This window comes from Anabrus simplex, chromosome 9 (assembly GCF_040414725.1).
Source record: "Anabrus simplex isolate iqAnaSimp1 chromosome 9, ASM4041472v1, whole genome shotgun sequence".
Lineage (NCBI taxonomy): Eukaryota > Metazoa > Arthropoda > Insecta > Orthoptera > Tettigoniidae > Anabrus > Anabrus simplex.
The window spans coordinates 121,582,894-121,605,099 of record NC_090273.1 but is presented as its reverse complement, the minus strand read 5'-3'; the positions used below and the strand labels follow the sequence as shown (position 1 = coordinate 121,605,099).

General features: G+C 39.4%; 1 protein-coding gene across 1 annotated transcript in view; it reads left to right on the top strand.

Annotated features, from left to right (window-relative positions):
- The window catches only part of unc79 (UNC-79 domain-containing protein), a 346,819-nt gene that overhangs the window by 36,192 nt on the left and 288,421 nt on the right, over positions 1 to 22,206 (top strand). The window contains exons 7-9 of the mRNA XM_068229169.1: positions 7,288 to 7,520; positions 9,980 to 10,194; positions 15,468 to 15,724. Of these exons, the coding sequence (XP_068085270.1) occupies positions 7,288 to 7,520; positions 9,980 to 10,194; positions 15,468 to 15,724 (705 nt within the window). The remainder of the gene's footprint in view (positions 1 to 7,287; positions 7,521 to 9,979; positions 10,195 to 15,467; positions 15,725 to 22,206) is intronic.

Below are 22,206 nucleotides of genomic sequence, written 5' to 3'. Positions count from 1 at the left end.
ATTCAGGCACTTATCTCATCTCTTTACAAGTCCTTGAAAGCCAGCAGCAAAGAAGTCCTTTGGTTGCTGTTGCAGCCAACGTGTAACCTCATAGATTACGGCATCATCTGTATCAAAATAACGGCCACCCAAATGATTTTTTAGGGGCCCAAACAGATGAAAATCACTGAGTTGATCCACACGCTGCAATGTGGTTGCAGTTGACATCTCCGCAAGATGACCAGGACGCTCCCCATCTCTGATGCTTTTCCTTCCATGGATAAACTTCCGGATCCAACTGAACACAGCTTTCCGTGAGAAGCAGTTTTCACCATAGACGGGAAGCATTTCGTGATGCATTTCGTGATGCACTTCATCTGTGGACAGTCGTTTGGCCCACAAAAAAAATGCACAACTGCATGCTGTTCTTTTCGTGTACAGTCATGCAACACATGTGCCATCGTGCACTAACAGCCTCTGACTGACTGAGCACCTGTGAGATGTTGTACGACAAGCATACATATGCTGCCATCTGCAGGCAAAACTTGCACGCGTAATTTCAAATGGTATAAGGCACACACATGTTTGCGACTTATTTATTGACTCACCCTCCTATTTAGCATTTCTTTTTCTATTTGTAACATAACATACTCTCTTTGTTCTTAATGTAATTCAGATACCTAATGTTTATTTCTATGTTACACTCTCTTAAACAATTATTACTTTTGTCTCTTTTATACACTGACTGACAGAGCAAATGCAACACCAAGAAGGAGTGGTCAGAACTTTATGGCAATTGCAGGGTAGACTGACGTCACTGAGGTATGCTCATGATGTGAAATGCGCCGCTGTGCTGCGCACGTAGCGAACAATAAATGGGACACGGCCTTGGCGAATGGCCCACTTCGTACCGTGATTTCTCAGCCGACAGTCATTGTAGAACGTGTTGTCGTGTGCCACAGGACACGTGTATAGCTAAGAATGCCAGGCCGCCATCAACGGAGGCATTTCCAGCAGACAGACGACTTTACGAGGGGTATGGTGATCGGGCTGAGAAGGGCAGGTTGGTCGCTTCGTCAAATCGCAGCCGATACCCATAGGGATGTGTCCACGGTGCAGCGCCTGTGGCGAAGATGGTTGGTGCAGGGACATGTGGCACGTGCGAGGGGTCCAGGCGCAGCCCGAGTGACGTCAGCACGCGAGGATCGGCGCATCCGCCGCCAAGCGGTGGCAGCCCCGCACGCCACGTCAACCGCCATTCTTCAGCATGTGCAAGACACCCTGGCTGTTCCAATATCGACCAGAACAATTTCCCGTCAATTGGTTGAAGGAGGCCTGCACTCCCGGCGTCCGCTCAGAAGACTACCATTGACTCCACAGCATAGACGTGCACGCCTGGCATGGTGCTGGGCTAGAGCGACTTGGATGAGGGAATGGCGGAACGTCGTGTTCTCCGATGAGTCACGCTTCTATTCTGTCAGTGATAGTCACCGCAGACGAGTGTGGCGTCGGCGTGGAGAAAGGTCAAATCCGGCAGTAACTGTGGAGCGCCCTACCGCTAGACAACGCGGCATCATGGTTTGGGGCGCTATTGCGTATGATTCCACGTCACCTCTAGTGCGTATTCAAGGCACGTTAAATGCCCACCGCTACGTGCAGCATGTGCTGCGGCCGGTGGCACTCCCGTACCTTCAGGGGCTGCCCAATGCTCTGTTTCAGCAGGATAATGCCCGCCCACACACTGCTCGCATCTCCCAACAGGCTCTACGAGGTGTACAGATGCTTCCGTGGCCAGCGTACTCTCCGGATCTCTCACCAATCGAACACGTGTGGGATCTCATTGGACGCCGTTTGCAAACTCTGCCCCAGCCTCGTACGGACGACCAACTGTGGCAAATGGTTGACAGAGAATGGAGAACCATCCCTCAGGACACCATCCGCACTCTTATTGACTCTGTACCTCGACGTGTTTCTGCGTGCATCGCCGCTCGCGGTGGTCCTACATCCTACTGAGTCGATGCCGTGCGCATTGTGTAACCTGCATATCGGTTTGAAATAAACATCAATTATTCGTCCGTGCCGTCTCTGATTTTTGCCCAACTTTCATCCCTTTCGAACCACTCCTTCTTGGTGTTGCATTTGCTCTGTCAGTCAGTGTATTTTGATCTTGGTATTACTTCATAATTGCAAAATAATCCAAAACTGAAGATCTTCAACAATGAAAGCTCAATTTAATTTAATTTAATTTAATATCATCATCATTATTATGTCTTCGCTTCAGCAAGCTGGGTGCGTTTGTGTACAAGCCTGTCCATCCACGGATGTTGTTCATATATGCAACACCAGTTTACATCTCTAATTTCAAGGTCCTAGAAAATGTGCTTCTCCCAAACATCACGAGGTCTTCCTCTTGGTCTCTTCCCAGGAACACTGCGGTCAAAGTATACTCAAGGAGTCCTATGGGGATCCATCCTTTTCACGTGACCATACCATTGCTATCTCTTCACTTCTAGAGTCTGCAGCAAGCTTCTTTCCAATCCAAGCTACTATCAGATATCCACATTCCTTATTTCATCCATATATATATATATAGTATGGCATGAGGATACATTGTTACAATTTGGTTATTAACAAATATGTACAATTACACGAAAAACAGTTTCATCTATACACACAGAACAAGTACGTAATAAACAAACTATATTTATACATTTTAGCTCATCAATATCTGCATTGCTGCTAAAGCTGAATGTCCAGTTTTGTTAGCCAACTCACACCTTCATCACTGGCCTCGTGGATATCCTTTATTGTCCCACTTAATCTTCGGAGTGGGCACTCTGTGACGATATGTTGAACGGTCTGAAGCACGTCAGAGCAGTCGCAATAAGGATCGCTGGTTATCTTCCACTTGTGTTTCCAGTAGTTGCATCTGCCATGTTGAGTTCTGATCCGATTAAGTGATGACCAGATTTTTCTGGGTAAGTTGAAACCAGGAGGTTGCTTAACTGGATCCGAAATTAGACCTAATCTGTCAGGGTTTGAAGCTGCCCACCCATCGCGCCAGGCAGTGTTAGTATGAAATTCATCTTGGGCTAGCCTCTTTCCTAGTAACCAAGAAGGGTTCTTAGATTTCAGCCTGAGATCTTCACATAGGCAGTCTTGATGTATTGGTAGAAGAGGATTGTCACAGCATTTAAGCCATTCTTTCTTCAGTGCCATTTGTCTTCGGAGATGAGGAGGTGGAATATGTGAAAGAACTGGTAACCAATCTAAAGGTGTGGATTGGATGGTTCCTGATATAGTCCTCATTGTATCGTTTAACTGAGTGTCTATCTTCTTTGTATGGGCACTGTTGAACCATACTGGGCAGCAGTATTCGGCTACTGGCTATACTAACGCAAGTGCTATAGTTCGGAGGGTGGATGCAGATGGGCCCCAGCTTGTTCCTGTGAGTTTGTGCAGGATGTTATTGCGGGTTTTGATCTTGGCAGATGTTTTGCGTACATGTTCGCTGTAAGTCAAAGATCGATCCAAGGTAACGCCTAGATACTTTGGATGAGGATTGAACTTCAGTATATGACCTCTGAATTGAACCTGAGGGACATAATTGGCTTGTCTGTTGCTCAAATGAAAGCAGCTGACCTCTGTTTTTGTTATGTTTGGTTTCAGTCGCCAGGTTTTAAAATAATTATCAATTCTGCAGAGATCTTTAGTGAGTGTGGTTTCTGCTCCAGCAAAATCACCAGACTGAGCTGCCAAACAGATGTCGTCAGCGTATATAAACTTCCTAGCATTAGTTGAAGGTAGATCTGCTGTATATACGTTGAAGAGCAATGGAGCCAGTACCGATCCCTGTGGTAATCCGTCACTCAGTTTGTAAGTTTTACTTATGTTGCCATGTAGGTGTACTTCAATCATTCTATTAGCCAACATATTATTCAGCAGGGTGGCAAGCGTCTTACAAGCGATTAACTTCAGGAATTTGAGGATCATTCCTTTTCGCCAGAATGTGTCATAAGCTGATGACAGATCTACGAACACTGCTACGGTCTTCTTTCGATCTTGAAATCCCCTCTCAATATGGGTGGTTAGGGCTAACACCTGGTTGGTACAGCTGCAGCTTGGTCTGAAGCCAGCTTGTTCAAGTGGTGTGTGCTCTAGGATTTTGGCTGAGATTCTGTTGTATATTACTCTCTCCAGTAGTTTGTAGCAGACACTTAAAAGGGCTATGGGTCTGTAATCTTCTGCACTGTCTCCACTTTTCCCTGGTTTAAGGATTGCTACTATTAAGATCAGATAAAGATGTGCTGAGAAGTTTACGGATTTATTAAGAACTAATGCCTCAGTTGTGGTTTTAAGAGCTATCCGTGGTGTGTTTATATCTGATGTCCATGTGGTGGTGTTATCTTGTGAATAGATTCTGTTACAAGCGATATTAAGTTCATATTTTTACTATATTTATGTGCCCTAAGTGTCAGACATCTTGTTTTCCTACAATCCATCCATAGTAAACACTAGTCAGAGGGGCAATTTATTGTTCTTTCCTTATTTCTTTTTTTTCTATCACTCTTACTGCCCTAAATGTTGGCCATTTTACACAGCCATGGAAACCACGATGCAGATGGGGACTCTACCCTACATTTTATGCGTTGCCTAGGCCACAGAGCTTAAATTGTTTATTTACACCTTCTGCCCTTACTTAGTCAGCCATCTTTAGAGCAGGGTTTTCGTTGCTACACGTCCGTAGGTTTAACCTCATATTACCCTACACGTGACCCCTGGGTGGTGCTAAGAGAGCAACAACTTTGGCTGCTGGACCCAAAGCTCTTCTTTGTGGATATCCCAGCAATTCAGAGGATTCATTAACTCAATATGAGAAATGATTTCATCCATTTTTTTTGGTAGACAAGAATGAAGGAACTTCATTTCTGTTGCCTAAAGACGACTCTTTGTTGATCCGGTAAGTGTTGTTGCTTCCAGACTATACGTCAATATAGGTACCAGATATATTTTGTACAAGCTGATCTTGGAAATGTTTCATCCCAAAGTGACGTACAGGGTGATAGATTGTGAAATCACCTGATTTGTGGTGTTGTCGAAAGACAGAACACTACCTAAGTGCTGGAAGTTGTCTTGGTTTTGCTGATTTTAAGACCTAAGGTTGTAAAAGCTTCATGCCACAGATCTAGTCTAGCTTGTACTTCCGCTTCTGCCTCATCCCATACCATTACATCATCAGCAAAACCCAGGGCAGTGGTGTTGGATCCTTTCTTTTAATACCATGGTATTGTGAATATCTAAGAAAACTATCAAACCCTCAGTTTACTCTTTGAAATGAAATAGCAACCATCTCTGGAAAGAATTCATATGGCAAAAATACTTTGTGATATAGAAAAATATTAATCACGAGGATCACGTCATTCATGGAAATGAAACCTGATCTGTACTCCAGCTGGAGCTTTTATCAAGGCATACCTTATTGCTGCAATGAACATACCGGTAAGCTTGAAACCACTATTACTCTCTTCTGTTTAAGGATGAAGGTTAAGGCTCTAGCAACTTGAATACGGTCATATTCAGCTTGAATTTCTGTATTTTTATTGGGGAAAGAGGAGGGCTTGTATTTTCAAGCAATGATAAATTATACCATGACTGATATTGTCATGAAAATATATTTAATGCATGAAGTATTAAGTCTTCTTCTTCCTTGTCGTTTAAGCCTACCGAGGACCACGGGGCTCGATCTACTTTTCGGTAAAGTTGTTGCTTTCTTCTTCTTCCAATACTCCTTCATTTGCTGACTATGAGCCAGCTTCTCTCTTCTGTCCACTTAGTTCCTGTAATCTTCTTACTTGTAAGGGACATTGGGAAAACACCGTGTTGGATGGCTTGACGGAACAGTGTTCGGTCATGAGTTTGTCCCAGTGCGATACCTAGTTGTTCCATATCCGACTTAACTGACGTGATCCATTTGTTCTTAGAAGCCTTGCCTCTTCCTGTTACTGTGAATATCCTGTTGGTGAGTCTTTCGGAATCCAGACGGGCTAAGTGTCCATAAAAGGTCGGGCACCTTTTCTTTATACACGTGACGATGTCCTCCTGGTGTTCATACAGTTCATCATTATCGCGGATTCTGTAAATGCCTCCTTCCTCTCTGATTGGTCCTAATATCCTCCTCAGGATCTTCCTCTCTTTTAACTCCAGCTTTCTGAGTGGGCCCTTCCTGGCCATTACAAGGCACTTGGAAGCATACAGAACAGATGGTTTGACGACCGAGTTGTAGTGTCTGAGTTTGAGGTTCTTGGAGAGGCACTTAGATGAATAGATACTACGACACGAGTGATAAGCCCTTTCAAACTTGGTACATCTGGCATCTATGGCTAGGTTCTCGCTCTGATGCGCAGAGATACATTCTCCCAAGTACTTAACTGCAGTTACTTTTCGTATGGTAGCATCTGTGAGAGGAATTGTAGAAGGGGCCTCCTTGATATTGGTCATAAATTCAGTCTTCTGGATGCTGATCTTCAGACCAGTCTTAACCGCTACACTATAAAGACTTTGTAAGTTGTAGGTAGCCTCCTCTATATTGTTTGCCAGTGGAATGAGGTCATCGGCAATGGCTAGGCACAGGACAATGAGGTTGTCTCTCTTGTACCTAAGCTTCAGTCCAGCTCCCGATGGTAGCATCATTCTCCATTCCCTAATGATCTTGTCCAGGACACAGTTGAAGAAAATGCAGAAGTATTAAGTGTTGATTATGGTAATACTTTAATATTTCCCATTAAAAGACTAAATTATCACTGGAATTATTTCAAACATAGTATTTGTATGCAGCTCAAGGATTTAAGATGTCAAGGACCTGCCAGGATGCAGAAATCATTTAAATATGGTATGCTTTGTGCTGGTCATAGGGCTAATAAGATGAAAGTTTGTTTCAAGTAGATTTAGGATGCAGTAGATATGTATAACTGAAAAGGTTAGCCCAGAATAACGTGGTATGGAGAGCAGCATCAAATCAGTGTATGTAATAATAACCCAAACAATGACACCACCACCACCACCACCAACAACAACAACAATGACAACAACAGCAGCATTCCTGATTTTCCATTGAAATATCCTTATTTAAATGACTTTTTATGTTCTTCAGTGCTGATATCTGTTATATTTTGTTCATGAAAATTACTGTAATATTGAAGTTTGGAACATTCCTTATTAATGTATCTCTTTAATTGAAATTCTGCCCTTTCAATCACAATTGTGTAATTAGCATAGTTAACTAGAGTTGTTGATTGTATCTTCTTACAGCTGATTTGGTTCCCTTCGTTTGCCAACGAGATATGTGCCCTAACTCTGGTAATGCTGAAGCAGCCAAGGTCTGTTTTGATCATTGCATCTCTATTAAATTCGCCAATGATAGTCCTCCTCCACTATATCTCTGTATTGAATGTGCCAATGAGATACACAGAGAGCACCCCAACCAGATGTTTTTTGATATTCTTCACCCAATGCAACAAGTCTCGATGACCTGTGAGAACAAGGTAAATAGTAATAACTGTATTATGGAAAATCATTTTATAATGTTTGATGTTATAATGTTTAATATCTGATAAACTAGAAGTATGTTGTGTGATGAAAATAGTTTAAAATTAAAATGCACTAGTACGAATTGGGGTGTGTGTGTGTGTGTGTGTGTGTGTGTGTGTGTGTTTTTCCTTCATTCTTCAGCCTTAAGGTTGGTTGGATCCTCAACAGCTGTCATAGATGGCCTAGGCATTACCGAAGAGGCGTACTAGGGATATGAGGAGAGAGGTATTTTCCTGTTGCTTTCCTCACCGAGCCAGAAGTTGCAATTACATATCAGTCTGCCATGCCCACTGAAATGCATGCATCCCATTCATAGCAGGGACTGGCTGCAGAAGGAATGGCACCACTCACACCTCAGTCACTTTCATATTGTCAAAGCCAAGGATAAGACAGAGACATATCAATGAAAGTAACAAAATTGCTCTATCCCATATCAGAAGACATAGTGCACTGTGAGCACTAGGTCCTGCCAGCAAAGGCATTATACATCTGCTTGAATCAGTTTTCCTTGTAAGATGGATATACGGTACACTGAAGCTTGAAGTCAGTTCAGGGGCATGATGTATGTCAGTGGGTTCACAAAAAGAGGGTCAGTAGTTTGCAAGGGATTGAGCTGTTTTCTGGCACTTTCAATGGTTAAGCCACTAACATTGCATGCTAATTGCTTGTATTCAGTGATCTTGTAAATAATATGATGAAAAGATAGTATATACTGAAGTACTGAACATAATGTCATATAAATTTATGGAGTACAGAATATAAATAGCTGTATATATAAAGATAGGATCATCCAAAGGATCCCATAATAGAAGAAGCACAAATGACAGGTCAGTGTGGGAAGAAGAAAACAAGTATTGCAGCATTGGAAGGTCGATATGGTCTCAGTAGAAGTTTGTGCTAGAAAAATCCTTGAAGAATGCAGAAGGTTTCAAACAGAGGCAGTAATGGTATAATTTTCACTCATCTTCTCTCAAATATCAAGTGGAATATACCATAATGAGGGATACCAAGTCATTTCAATTCATGACAGGATATACGTATTTATAAATAGGCATGAAAACTGAATAAGTCAAGACAATGATTATGTTAGTGTCATTTATCATAAATATGGATTTTGTATGGCCTGGAACTTTTACACCTGGGAATCTTTCTGCAAATCATGCAAATCGTCTTTGAACTTGATGGACTGACTGAGTTAACACATATGAATCATGTTATACTGTAAAAAACATACTGAGCCATATTTCACTTCACAATTAAATACAGAGCAAAACACACCATGCCGGGCTGAGTGGCTCAGACGGTTGAGGTGCTGTCCTCCTGACACCAACTTGGCAGGTTTGATTCTGGCTCAGTCTGGTGGTATTTGAAGGTGCTCAAATACGTCAGCCTCATATTGGTAGATTTACTAGCATGTAAAAGAACTCCTCTAGGACCAAATTCCGGCGGCACTTTGTCATCTCCGAAAACCATCCAAATACAGTTAGTGAGACTTAAAAACAATAAAATTATTATTATTATTATTATTATTATTATTATTATTATTATTATTATTATTATTATTATTATTATTATTATTATTATTATTAAAACACAGCATGTGTAATAACTGAACTAAACTTGATTACTTTCAGATCCATACTAACAGTGAGCAGCTATTGTGATCTTGTCCCCATCACCAGCTGGATGCATGTGTGCTCAGTTGAAAACACAGTCAGCCAGTTTGTAGTTAGTTTGATCTCTGTATATATAGAGCCAGAATAAATAGAAAAATAATACTAGCAAAACTGTAATTTTGTGAAAGATCAGGTTGTGAGTTTGATAAAGAGGAAAAGTCCTTTCAGTTTTAATTGCTGCGTTGATCGGGTGAAAGTTTCTCATTTGGACTGCAGTATCTAGGTGTTAATATAAGGAAAGATCTTCATTGGGGTTATCATATAAACGGGATTGTAAATAAAGTTTACAGATCTCTTCTCATGGTTATGAAGGTATTTAGGCGCTGTGGTAAAGATGTCAAGGAGAGGGCATATACAGTAGGTCTCCGTAAGACCACAATTAAAGCAACTCGATTTGTTTCGGGTGATTTCTGACAAAAGAATAGTATTGCAAAAATGTTGCAGACTTTGGGCTGAGAACACTGGGGAGAAAGGAGACAAGCTGCTCAACTAAGTGGAATGTTCTGTGCTGTCAGTGGAGTGATGGCATGGAATGACATTAACAGTTGAATAACTTTGAGTGGTGTTTCAATTAGAAAGACCGGTCGGTCGGTCAGTCGATTGATTGATTGATTGATTGATTGATTGATTGATTGATTTTATTTATACTCATTGCATTATTGAAACTAGCAACAGTGGTAGAAATCATTCTGAGTAAGACATAAAATACATAATTGTCTTTCCTTTTATTTGTTTAGAATTGCAGAGCTGCTGACAAATATGCTGTATCTATTTGTTTTGCAACAGAATGTGCAAGTTATAATAGCAACCATCCTATTCGCTATTGTCAACAATGTCATAACATTCGACATAACAACCGCCGTGGTGGAGATCACATCATTCATAGATCTCTACCACACTTGTGGGAGATGGATGCTGAAATGCAGACTTATTTGGTTGAAGCAATTGTAAGGTACTTAAATTAGATATTTTTTTATAAACTTTAATCTTTTGTAATAATGTAGTTTTAGATGTTGTAAGTGACTTATCACTAGACATCGGATTTGTATGGAATGCATATTTTGTTTGCCGAAACAAATAAGGAAGTGCGTTTGAAGGCAAAATTGGACAAATGATTAATTTTAATAATGCATATACTGATGATGATGATGATGATGCTTGTTGTTTAAAAGGGCCTAACATCGAGGTCATCGGTCTCAATGCATATACTGTATATATATACCGGTATGAGATTAGTGCATACATTTCAAACTTAGGGTTTATTGTGCATTTTTTTTACTTTTATTATGCACATTTTAACATGTTCACCAAGCACTCTTCAACAAAATGAAAGTAATAAATGCCGTGAACTCTTTTGGCAATGAAACTGTTCAAAGGGATCTGGCACTTATAAAGACACACTACCAAATCATACCAGAATCAATCAAGAAGCTGAAGATTGCATCTTGGTGATCCACTGGGCATTATAGAGTATGTGAAGTGTGAAATGGAAGGTATCCCAGGAAACCTCGGACTCCATCGGCAAACAAAATACCACAATGTCCTTAAACGAAATCCAGGCTACGACATCATGATAGCTATAAACAAATATTTGGCTGGCAGATATACCAGAATTTTTAACACCTATACTTGCTCCCAAATTCAAGTACTTTCCTGTCATATCCGCAGATGTAGAGGGATCATTCTCCGCGTTGAAGCCAGTTTTAAAAGACGAATGCCACAGATTTAAACCAGAAAATTTGGAGAATACTGTTGTAGTGTAGTGCAAAGCAAATTATGGACAGGAAAAGTAGGTGTGCAGTATAAAGTGAAAGAAGAATGTGTATTTAAGTGTGTTTCTTCACGTTTGTGTTTTTTTTTAAACTCGGTTTTCTTAAAACTTTACTAATTTATTTATCATGTGTATTAATTAACACTCTTTGTCTTATCTAGGAGAAGTGTGCATATGGTTTAACAGTGAACACTGAAAGATTGATACGTCTCACAAACTGTGCACAGATTGTTTGTACTAGTGGAACAGACGCAGCTGTAAATAGTGTGATTTTTGTTTGTTTTTCATTCAGTTGCTTATTCGGGATGATGATTTTATGTTTTGGTGTGGGTGAATCGTGTGTGTCTAGTAAATGGAATGTTACATTTGCATTTCATTCAAGTGTGTAATAGCAAGAAAATAAGTGCTTACATAAATGCATATTTCACCACTTTTGCAACATAGTTGCATGCTTATACTGGTGATGGTGCAGCATATGAAGCTGATGTCTACTTATCATCTATTTAAATAAAATTTCTTTAGAAGTATTTTAATCCACATTAAAATTAGTGGTGCACTGGAAATGATAGTTTCACACATTCACCTCTGCTTTCATATGGCTCTTTCCTGACTCTGTAATATTCTTTGTCACAGAACTTAATCTTCCTTGTTCAATTGTCCTCTTCTTCTTCTTTATCTGTTTACACTGTAGGGTAGGTCTTCCCCTCTGTTTGAGCGAGGGATCCCACCTCTACCGCCTCAAGGGCAGTGTCCCGGAGCGTGAAACTTTGGGTCGGGGATACAACTGGGGCAGGAGGACCTTTACCTCGCCCAGGCGGCCTCAAATGCTATGCTGAACAGGGGCTTTGTGAGGGGATGGGAAGATTGGGAGGGATAGAAAAGGAAGAGGGAAGGATGCGGCCGTGGTTTTAAGTTAGGTACCATCCCGGCATTTGCCTGGAGAAGTGGGAAACCATGGAAAACCATTTCGAGGATGGCTAAGGAGGGAATCGAACCCCCTTCTACTCAGTTGACCTCCTGAGGCTGAGTGGACCCCGTTCCAGCCCTCATACCACTTTTCAAATTTCGTGGCAGAGCCGGGAATCAAACCAGGGACACCGGGGGTGGCAGCTAATCACACTAACCACTACACCACAGAGGCGGACTCAATTGTCCTCAAGTACTGTGAATACCACAAAATCCCAAACTTAAAATTCTTCCATACACCCAACTTTTATGAATCATTGTATTTTAGAGTTTTTATATTTATTTTTTGTTATTCTTTGTAGAGATTCACTCTTTGAGGGTGATATTATTAGCATTTATTTTCCCCTGGGCTTTTGTTCATTTATTTCCTGTGCCACATCTCTGTCAACTTATGTTGCCTCTTGATCTCAAGTCTATAAGTTTCTGAGCATTCAGTTTTCATGGCTCTATAAAGCTTTTCAAATCTTGAACTCTTTATCATCTTTTACTATCTGGAGTTGTTTTTACCTCCTTCAAAAGAGCTTATACCTTGAAATGATGTTCTTCAAAAGAGAGATCTGGTCCAAAACTATGGCAAAGCTTTTGTTCATACCTACCATTTATGATTCCAGCTTTATGCATCTTTAAAGACATGAGAATTTTCAAGATGCCTTCCCTTGATAAGTTTAAGGTAAAATGTGTTGCCAAAAATTCACAAAATGTTTCTTTAATGCTCTAGAAGTCACCTATTCTTGTGACATTAGTAACCATGCAAGGTGTTGAAAACACCTCAATTTTTATTTCATTCTGTACCATAAATAATGACTGTTTTTTATTGAAAATGATTTTAGTACATTTAGCGAAGGTATCAGCACTATTACACCACACCTGGGAAGCTGGAGTTGGAAATTGATGATGATGATTTACGCTATCACATTGCAAATACCATCTAATTTTATACTCTGTGGAGCTAATATACCAAATAAACCAATGAAATTTAAAAAATTGACAATATTTTCACATGCCCTAAAAAATAAATATGTCAGATAAAATTTACCTATCAGTGCACAGGGGTCTGACTAAATCACTTAGCAGAGAAAAAATATTTTCAAGAGCCAAGTACCAAAATCTCCAAGTTAGCACTTATGTTAGTAGTCAGGCGAGAGTATGACAAAACTCCAGATGTTAAGTAAGCTCTTTATTAGCAGCAACAATGGATTTATTCAAACACTGTTACATATGCTGATAGATCAACATCTCCCTCAAAAGTACTGAAGGTTACAGCAGGCTAGCTGACAGCGATCACTAACGACAACTGAAAAAGTGTGAATGGGGCATTACTGACTCCCTGTGTGACTTCTAGAGGGTTAAAGATCAATTACAGCAAGCGCATAGCTGTTGACACATTATGCATGTTTTAAATGACTGGCCTTTGCTCGATCTAGAGGATTTTTAACATGGTATTTGAATGTTTAGTATCCTAATGTACTTCAAACTATTGTAGCTCTGGTAATTTCAGGTAGATAGATGCTCAGTAATCAGATTTCTTAACTAATAGCTTTTAATAGCCTGCAGTTAGCATAATGGCCTCTGGTTCAGAGGATCTAGGTTTGATTCCCGGTTGGGCCAGGAATTTTAGTCACAACAGATTAATTCCTTTGGCTCAGAGACTGGGTGTGTGTGTTCATGTTGATATATATATCACTTCATATACGCAAACATAGTGAATTCATCCTTCCCCATACACTTGTATGGTTGGTGTAATGAAGGGCATCTGTCTATACAACTGAACCAAGTCCACTTGTAGCACCAACCCCCCATAAATGGGAAATGACCAGGAATAAGAAGAATATCCTGTGATGGAAGGAAATACAGTGAAACCTCATTAGTGCATTCCTCATTAAGATATTTTCTCACTTAGTACAATCTCATTTTTCCTAGCCCTGAAAATGTTCTTTGACATTCCTTGTGAAAGGAGCATGATTTTTAACACACATAAGAGCCCTCACCACAGGAGACAGGTCAAAGAAAGTTGCACTAAAATGTGAAAAGGCCTTGAATTCCTGAAACTTAAATGACACCTTTGGGGGAGCAAGCCGTTAGCCTCAAGAAAGTTCAGTTTTGCTTGCCTGTTTTCAGTGATATTGCAGAATAACCCAGTAAGCTTGTTTGTGGTTGTTTTTCGCATTTCATTCAGAAGTTAGAAATTAATTCTGTGTTGAGTTATACAGTGAACGGTAGCAAATATCTGTGTCGTAATAACCTACCTATGGATAAGGAACATAATCATGTGAAGTTGACTAGCGTGCTGCATATCTGTCTTGCGGTAGCCCAGTTATGGATACTGAAAAAGTCGTGAAATCGCTTACTAATGAAGACTAAATTAAAATTCAGGAAGTGGACAGGCATCCACATCTTTCCATGGTGGCACTTAGATTGGTACTTACCGGACAAGTTGGCCATGCGTTTGGGAGCGTGCAGCTATGAGCTTGCATCCAGGAGACAGTGGGTTCGAACCCCACTGTCTGCCGACCTGAAGTTGGTTTTCTGTGTTTTCCCATTTTCACACCAGGCAAATGCTGGGGCTGTCTGTACCTTAATTAAGGCCACGGCCGATTCCTTCCCATGCCTTGCCCTTTCCTGTCCCATTGTCGCCATAAGACCTATCTGTGTTGGTGCAACGTAAAGTAAATTGTAAAAAAAAAATTCACCAAAAGGAAGAGGAAACAAAAGAAAATTTGACTTTTTTCACAATCCTAACAACAGAGACTACATATTGGGTGTAAGTATGGCACTCCATATATGCCAATATTTAGGCCATGTTGTACCCAGTACGACACTCCATATAGTTGGGTTATTGTCATGGCTGCTTTCTTTTCATTCCCAGCTCTTTCACATACTTACATCAGTAATTGAGACATTTAATAAATCATCGTCATCATCATCACTTAACCATCTCCAGTTGCCAAGATGCAGTGTAAGAGTGCTCTCCACCTGTCTATCCAGGAACATTTCTTCCTCTTGGGCTTGACACCACTCCATACCTCTTTTCTTCAGGTCCTGTTTTATTTGGGAGATCCATTTTTTTCCTTGCTCTTGCTTTCTAGATCTTTTTTCAAACCATTCTTTTGCAATCTATTTTGATTCCTTCTCTTTTTGTCTCCATGCCATTTCAAACTTGATATCGCTGTTTTCATGGAGAGATCTCTTGATAAATTGCTTCATTTTAGATCTTATCTCTTCTTGTTTTCTGGAGCATTGACCTAAGGAACTTCATTTCTGCAGCTTTGAGTCTGCCATTATCTCTGCTGTTAATAGTACATGAGACATTAAATAAATAGCGATGAAAAAATAGAACTTTTTTTCCAATATGTATGATCTGTGTTTGACTCGCAGAAGGAAGTTCTTGAATTAAGGTCAAAAAATAGATTCATATGCTGAAATTGTGTAAAGAAATTTCTAATTTGGATCAAATTTTTGCTAATAAGAGTATTGAATTCATTGTTTAGTCTGTTGAAAGAAGCAAAACCACAAAATACAGAAGCCACGAAGGAGTCTGCAGAAGCTCATGCTAAGGCATCACTACTAAATGTACAGAATGTAGCAGATCCCATCTCACTTGAAGAGCGTCAGCTCCTTGGACGTTATGGTATCTGGCTGCTGGTGGGTTTGTGCACACCCAATGAAAACACCCCTGTAGAAGTGATCGGTCGCCTTATAGCCATGTTACTGCACTGGTTCGATGTGACAGCATGTTCATTTGATGGTATGTATTGCACCATAAAGCCTCTATCTATGAAGCTAAGCACATTAGAGGAAAACTGTAAAAACTTATGAAATTGATTTTAAATAATAGAAAAAAAAGTATTTCATAGTTTGAGCAATTTTGTTTTTGAACATATTAAGGAAATAAAAATATTCAGGTCAAAAATGCTAACTTCAGAGCAGCATAATACAAATTATGAAAGTACATGAAAAGTAGTGATGGACAAGGTAAAAACACTGATAATAAGAGAGACATTCAGTAGAAATCTCCTGTCTCTATCTGTGCTTTTTTCTTTTTTAAGCAAAGCTAACATGGTTAGCCAGCTGTTGCGGTCATCATTATTCTGTAAGAAGGAAGCCAGGTCTCAGACAAAACTATATTTTCGCTGGTCTCTATTGAAACCAACTTCGCTACAGTATATGGAAGTGAAAGCTTACTCATAAGTAGGAAGTTGAAAGTAGTGAGAATGATTCCTGTTACAAGCAGACAGGGCAATGGTAGGAGGGTACTTGGAATGAGGTGATAAAGGTTAAGTTGGGAATGAACTCACTGGATGAAGCTGTGTGAGTAAACCAGCTTCAGTAATGGGGTCAGGGGAAGCGAATGGATGTTGATAGGTTATCTATCTAGGAAAATACTGGACTCAGACATTGAGGTTAAGAGAAGCAGAGGAAGACAAAGGTGAAAATGGTTGGACTCATTTTTTAATGATTTAAAGGTAAGACGTGAGGAATTAAACAAGGTTACAGAGATAGTTACAAATAGAGGATTGTGGAGGCATGTAGTTATTTTACAGAGGCTTTCAGACTGAATGCTGAAAGGCATAGCAGTCTATAATGAAGATTTAATTTTTTTTGTCTTTATTTTTCTACTCTAGGTTTCAGTTCTAATGGATGCTATGTCTCTGAAAATACTGTTAATATATAACCAATAAGATATGAGTTGAATCTACTCATCATCATTTCTCTTATGCAGATGTAACCTAATGTATCCTGTAAATCTTCCTCCCAATCAACCCTCATCCATTATCGTGTTCCAGTCTATGTTCTGTTGTCTTATCCTGTTCTTAAACATGTCAATTCATTATAACCTGAGTCATTTTTGGCCACTCTCCCCTTTTATTTGTATTCAAACTTTGCTTTGACATTATAGTTTCATTCATTCGCTTAATATTACCCCTTGGATACTCATAAGAGTAAACTTTAAACCGTTACTCGCACAAGTTACAGGTGCAGCCCAAATAGTAACTTAATGTGCAAGAAGCCTGTTTGCTAGTTTTCATATTTATATAATGATAAGTTATAGTATTTTATAGCTTATAGAAAGTACCGATACCAAAATTGAAGACTTAATGCTGTTTCATTCTTAATGAAAAAAGGTAAGGTAAGGCAAGGGTGTGTTCTGCCCGAAGGCAGGTCTGAACCTCTGCAGAGGTGTGCCTGAGCTGGAGTTTACGTGCGGTAAGGTGGCCAGTTCCTTTCCGCTCTAATAAAAAAAATGATGAAAATCATGCATGAAATCAAGAAATTTCACAAGTGTGGATATTTCAAATATACTTTTGTTACAATGATTTTGGAAGAAATAGTAAAAAATAACAGCATGAAATAAAGTACTGTAGAAAATCTGGTTGTTTGACTTCTTGGTTTTGGACCATTATATCTTTGCTGTCTGATATTTGTTATTTCTCTGTGGATGACATATCACTGTAACAATAGAACATATTTACACCTTCACTGAAACATTCTGTGAAAACCTGTTTAACATGACAGATTTTTCTTGGACACTTCTTGCATTATTTTCTTTTTGACCTGTCTTTTTCTTGGCTACACAGAAAGCATCTGCCTATCTAATTATTTCAGCCCACAGGAGAACAAACTATAAAAATCAGTTCCTAGAAGAAGTTGGCTCTTTTACTAAGAGAAACCAGAAAAGATTAGGCTTCTGTCCTCTCAACAGGTGGCTTCATCAACTTCCAGACATCTGTATTCATAGCATTAAATTTGAATAAAACCAATGACAATTAAATTTCATTTCTGCTGCAGTTTATTTTCTCCCTTCTTTGTTATTTGTCAGGCCTCTGTAGTCATTATCATCACCATTACCATGTAACCCGTACAGCTTGCCGGGTTCGGTGATGGTGAATGAGCTCTCGCAGCTTTGTCTGTCCATTTAGGTCTTTCTCTCCATGATCATTTTTCAGTACCCTCCTCTACTCTCTACATCTATCTTCAGTTAGTCCAGACATCATTTCCTTGGTCATCCAAAAGGTCTCCTTCCCCTGACTGTCTGTTCCATGCATGCATGTGGTATTCGAGTGCCTGACATTCACTTTACATACCCGAACCATTTAAGTCTTGCAGAACTTAGTCTTTCTTCCAGAGGATGTTTCACTCTCAAAGATGATCTGACATCCTCGATTCTCACATGATCTTGCCATGTTTTCTGCATGATATTCCTAAGAAATTTCATTTCACTGGCCTGCAATTTACTAAGGTCTCTAGTCCACATTGTGCAGGTTTCTAAGCTATATGTGAATATGGGAATAAGAAATGATTTATACAAGGACATCTTGGTTAGCAATGGTGCCTTCTTATGCCACATCAGGGGACATATGAGGTTGTAGAAGTTAGACCCATTGGCCATTCTATTAAGTACTTCTTGTCTTGCTCTACCCTTGCTTGAGACCACACTCCCGAAGTACTTGAATTCTTGTAATGTATTGTCCACCAAGGTATATTTGACAAAATTATTATCTAAACTCATTTTCATGGCAGCAGTTTTTGTTTTGCTCACTTTCATCATAAAATCATTGAATTTTGCTACTCATTTGTTGAGCCGGTCCTGGACCTCCTTTTCTGTCTCCTCCCAGACAGCAACATCATCAGCAAACACCAAGGCCTCTATTATTATCAACAAGATTACAGTGGCTTGTATAGTACGCGAACATTTTCTTGAGCCCTAGTACCCATTTAGCACTATGGAGCTCAGGGTTCAAGAAAAGGTTCGCGCACTTTACAGTACTACTGTGTGTGTGTCTCTCTCTCTCACACATGTGCACGCACACACACACAGATTTTTTTGTCATGTACCACCGGTACACATTTTCATACAGATTCGTGTCTGTCTTCTCAGTGGATTCTCAGTGAATTTTGGCTGTCTGTCATTCCTGCTGGGATGGCACTTCACTAGTGGTGGTTCATGATGTGAAATTATCCCTGAGTAGCAGAGAGGAGAAATTCTTCCTTTATTCTTGCCAAGAATCCACCAACCTGCCCTTAGAAATATTCTTACTTATAAAGAAAAATTAAAATAGAGACTGTATCTGTCTGAGAAATGCAACCATTTTCTGTGTTCCTTTTGGCCGGAGCAGTTTGCTATTATCTCCGATAGAGCCCACATCATGTGTGACCACAGGGTTGTCACATGCTGTGAAAATAATGGAAATGTGAATTTTGAAAGTGTTATGGCATTCATCGGATGTGTCCACGCCGTGAATATACAGTATTAGGTACAGAAGGAGTGAAATTCACAGATTTTCTAGCATGACCAGTGGTCTTGTCACTAGCCAATGGTTTAACCAATCCAGACCAATGGTCTTGTTGTTAACCGGGAGGAGATACTAGAGACCTGTGAGCAGCTTTACAGCTCTAACCTGGGGACAGATCCTATTTGCTTGCCTCCAGACCAATTGTCTAACCTATACAAAACCAATGGTCTTGTCTGTAGCCAATAGTCCAACCAGTCTATTGAACATGAAAACCTGCATGCATGTATATGGATAAGAAAGAAATTCCACCTTATCAATACTGTTTATACTGTTTATTGATAAGGTGGAATTTCTTTCTTATCCATATACGTGTAATCAGTCAATAGGACATGAAACTCATAAATAACAATACTTCCATACATGCCAGAATAAAGCCTGTCTGATCGCTCTGTACCACTGCTGTTATAAATGTGTGTTATATTCTTTCTCTCAGAAACAGAATTTTTCCTACCACTTCTTATCTAACTGCGTTTTATACGAGATAGGTTGTTATCAGTTAGATGGAATTTTTAAGTTAATTGTGTATGAACCAAGGAGCTTCAAATTAATTTTTTTCAGGAAGATTTGTATTTTTTTTTTAATTCATTTTTGTTTAAGGTAGTATTGAATGTATTTAATTTTCACTGTAGAGGTAATTTTCATTGACATTGTGCAATGTTCATGAAAGAGAAGATCTCAGTTAATTGTACTTCATATTCAGTGATTATTATAATGTAACTTTTATCCATTATAACAGTTGTTAGGTATTGAAGCATCACACTCTATTCTTTTCAGATAATGTGAAAACTAATGAAGGGCTTGAGTGTAAGTAACTTTTAACTGAATGTTTCTGACTAGTTGTTGCACCTGTCCATAGTAAGTGGCATTGCACCAGCCGTTGTAGCTGCTGGTAGATCACTAGATGGCATTGTATGTTGGATTCATCCTCAAAGAAGAGCTTGGCATTAGTCTTTTTCACGAGGACCAGTTGCTGTTTGTAATTTGTTTTAGTGAAATTGAAGTGTTAAATTAAGGTTATCTTATGCGTAATGTTGATTATTTTGATTTCTTTGCTTAGAATACTTGCTTCATTTATGCTCCTGGGTTTGTTTGTATGATAATGCTGATTGGACATAACTGTTGAGAAGGGAAAAATATCATGAGATGACAATACTCTGGTTGTTTTTATTTGTCCTTATGTTGCAGAAGCACTTTGTTGATGTGAAGAAAGGTGATCAAGATATTTCCTTCATTATGTTAATTTTCATTTTCTTTAATTTACTAATGAATAAATTATTTATGATATACAGGGTGGTCAGAAACAACGTGAACTGGGTATACGAGCATTAGAGCATTGGTCATTCTAATAATCAATTTGAAAAAAATATGTTGATATCTAATGACATTGTCAATTTATCAGCTGCTGAATTTAGCCAATCAGATCGCTTTGCGGGTGACTTGAGATGGGCTTTACGAGGTGGTGTTGCTAAATCTGCACGTGGCTTATGACCGGTTTGAGAGTGCCAACAAAGGATATAAACTTCTCAAGAGCAGTGTTGCCAACTTATAATTTCAAGATCTGCTAAATACTACTAAAATCCGCTGAAATTCCGCCAAGAAATCCGATCTCAAATAATGAGCAATAAAATGAGCAATAATAATAATAATAATAATAATAATAATAATAATAATAATAATAATAATAATAATAATAATAATAATAATAATAATAATAATAATAATAATAATAATAATATTAATAAAAGTAAATGTTTGCACTCACCTGATCTGTGAGTTTCACTGGGATTAACCCCCGGCCAGCGAGCCGGCGAGCTAAAACTTGTAGGCGTTTTAGTGCTGGGTGCAAACTAGGTGAATCTCCTACCTCAAGGGCCACACACAGAACAGGTCAGTTCATTAAACGGTCTTCCTTCATAGCATAAATATAAATGCTACTCTTTCACAGTTTCATTATCTGTCATCATTCATGAACTAAGAGATAAGTACCCTTTCCCCTCTCATTACAAATTTATGATATCATGATCTCATAACATCAAATCCAAATAACATGTTTTCCTCATGTGACTGTAGCTCCTGATAAGAAATATGGAATAGCTTGGAGACAGACTAGAGTACAAATTTTTAAAAATGTAAAATTGATAGAACACTAAATTCTGCTATAATAAATCTAGAATTCTGCCAAAAATTTGCTGTCCGCTATATTATATTTTTCTCCGCCGACAGTCTTCTAATTCTGCCAAATTTAGTGGAAAATCGACTAAGTTGGCAACACTGCTCCAGAGCAGGGACTTGAACAAGGACCTCCCCACTGATAGGCTCAGCCCAGAGGAAGCACACTATACTGACATTGGCTGAAACACACGGTGTGTTAGTGTTTGATGCTCATTGTTCAGCATGGTTCTCAAGTACCAATATAGTTGGTCCATTATTGGACATTACAAATTTTCCAGCTAACTCATTCCTGGTTGCGAGCGTTTCGCCCCAGTGTGCTAAGTTGGGCTCATCAGTTGGTAAATAGCACACCCACCAAGATGCATAGCTAGTGCATACCGTGGAGGCCACTGTGTAGGTTACTTGGAGCCACCAGCAGTGCCAATGCACTATGAGAGACTTCGTCTCATTTTCAAAAATTGAACTTTTGAAAACTGAAAAAGTGGCCTCCACGGTATGCACTAGCCATGCATCTTGGTGGGTGTGCTATTTACCAACTGATGAGCCCAACTTAGCACACTGGGGCGAAATGCTGGCAACCAGGAATGAGTTAGCTGGAAAATTTATAATGTCCAATAACGGACCAACTATATTCGTATTATAAATTTACTCATTCGGGTCAAATATTTCAGGTTCCCTGTGGGAATCAACATCTTTATCATGGTTCTCAAGCCCGACCAAGCCTTGTGCAGATTTAGAAACACCACCTCGTAAAGCCCATTTG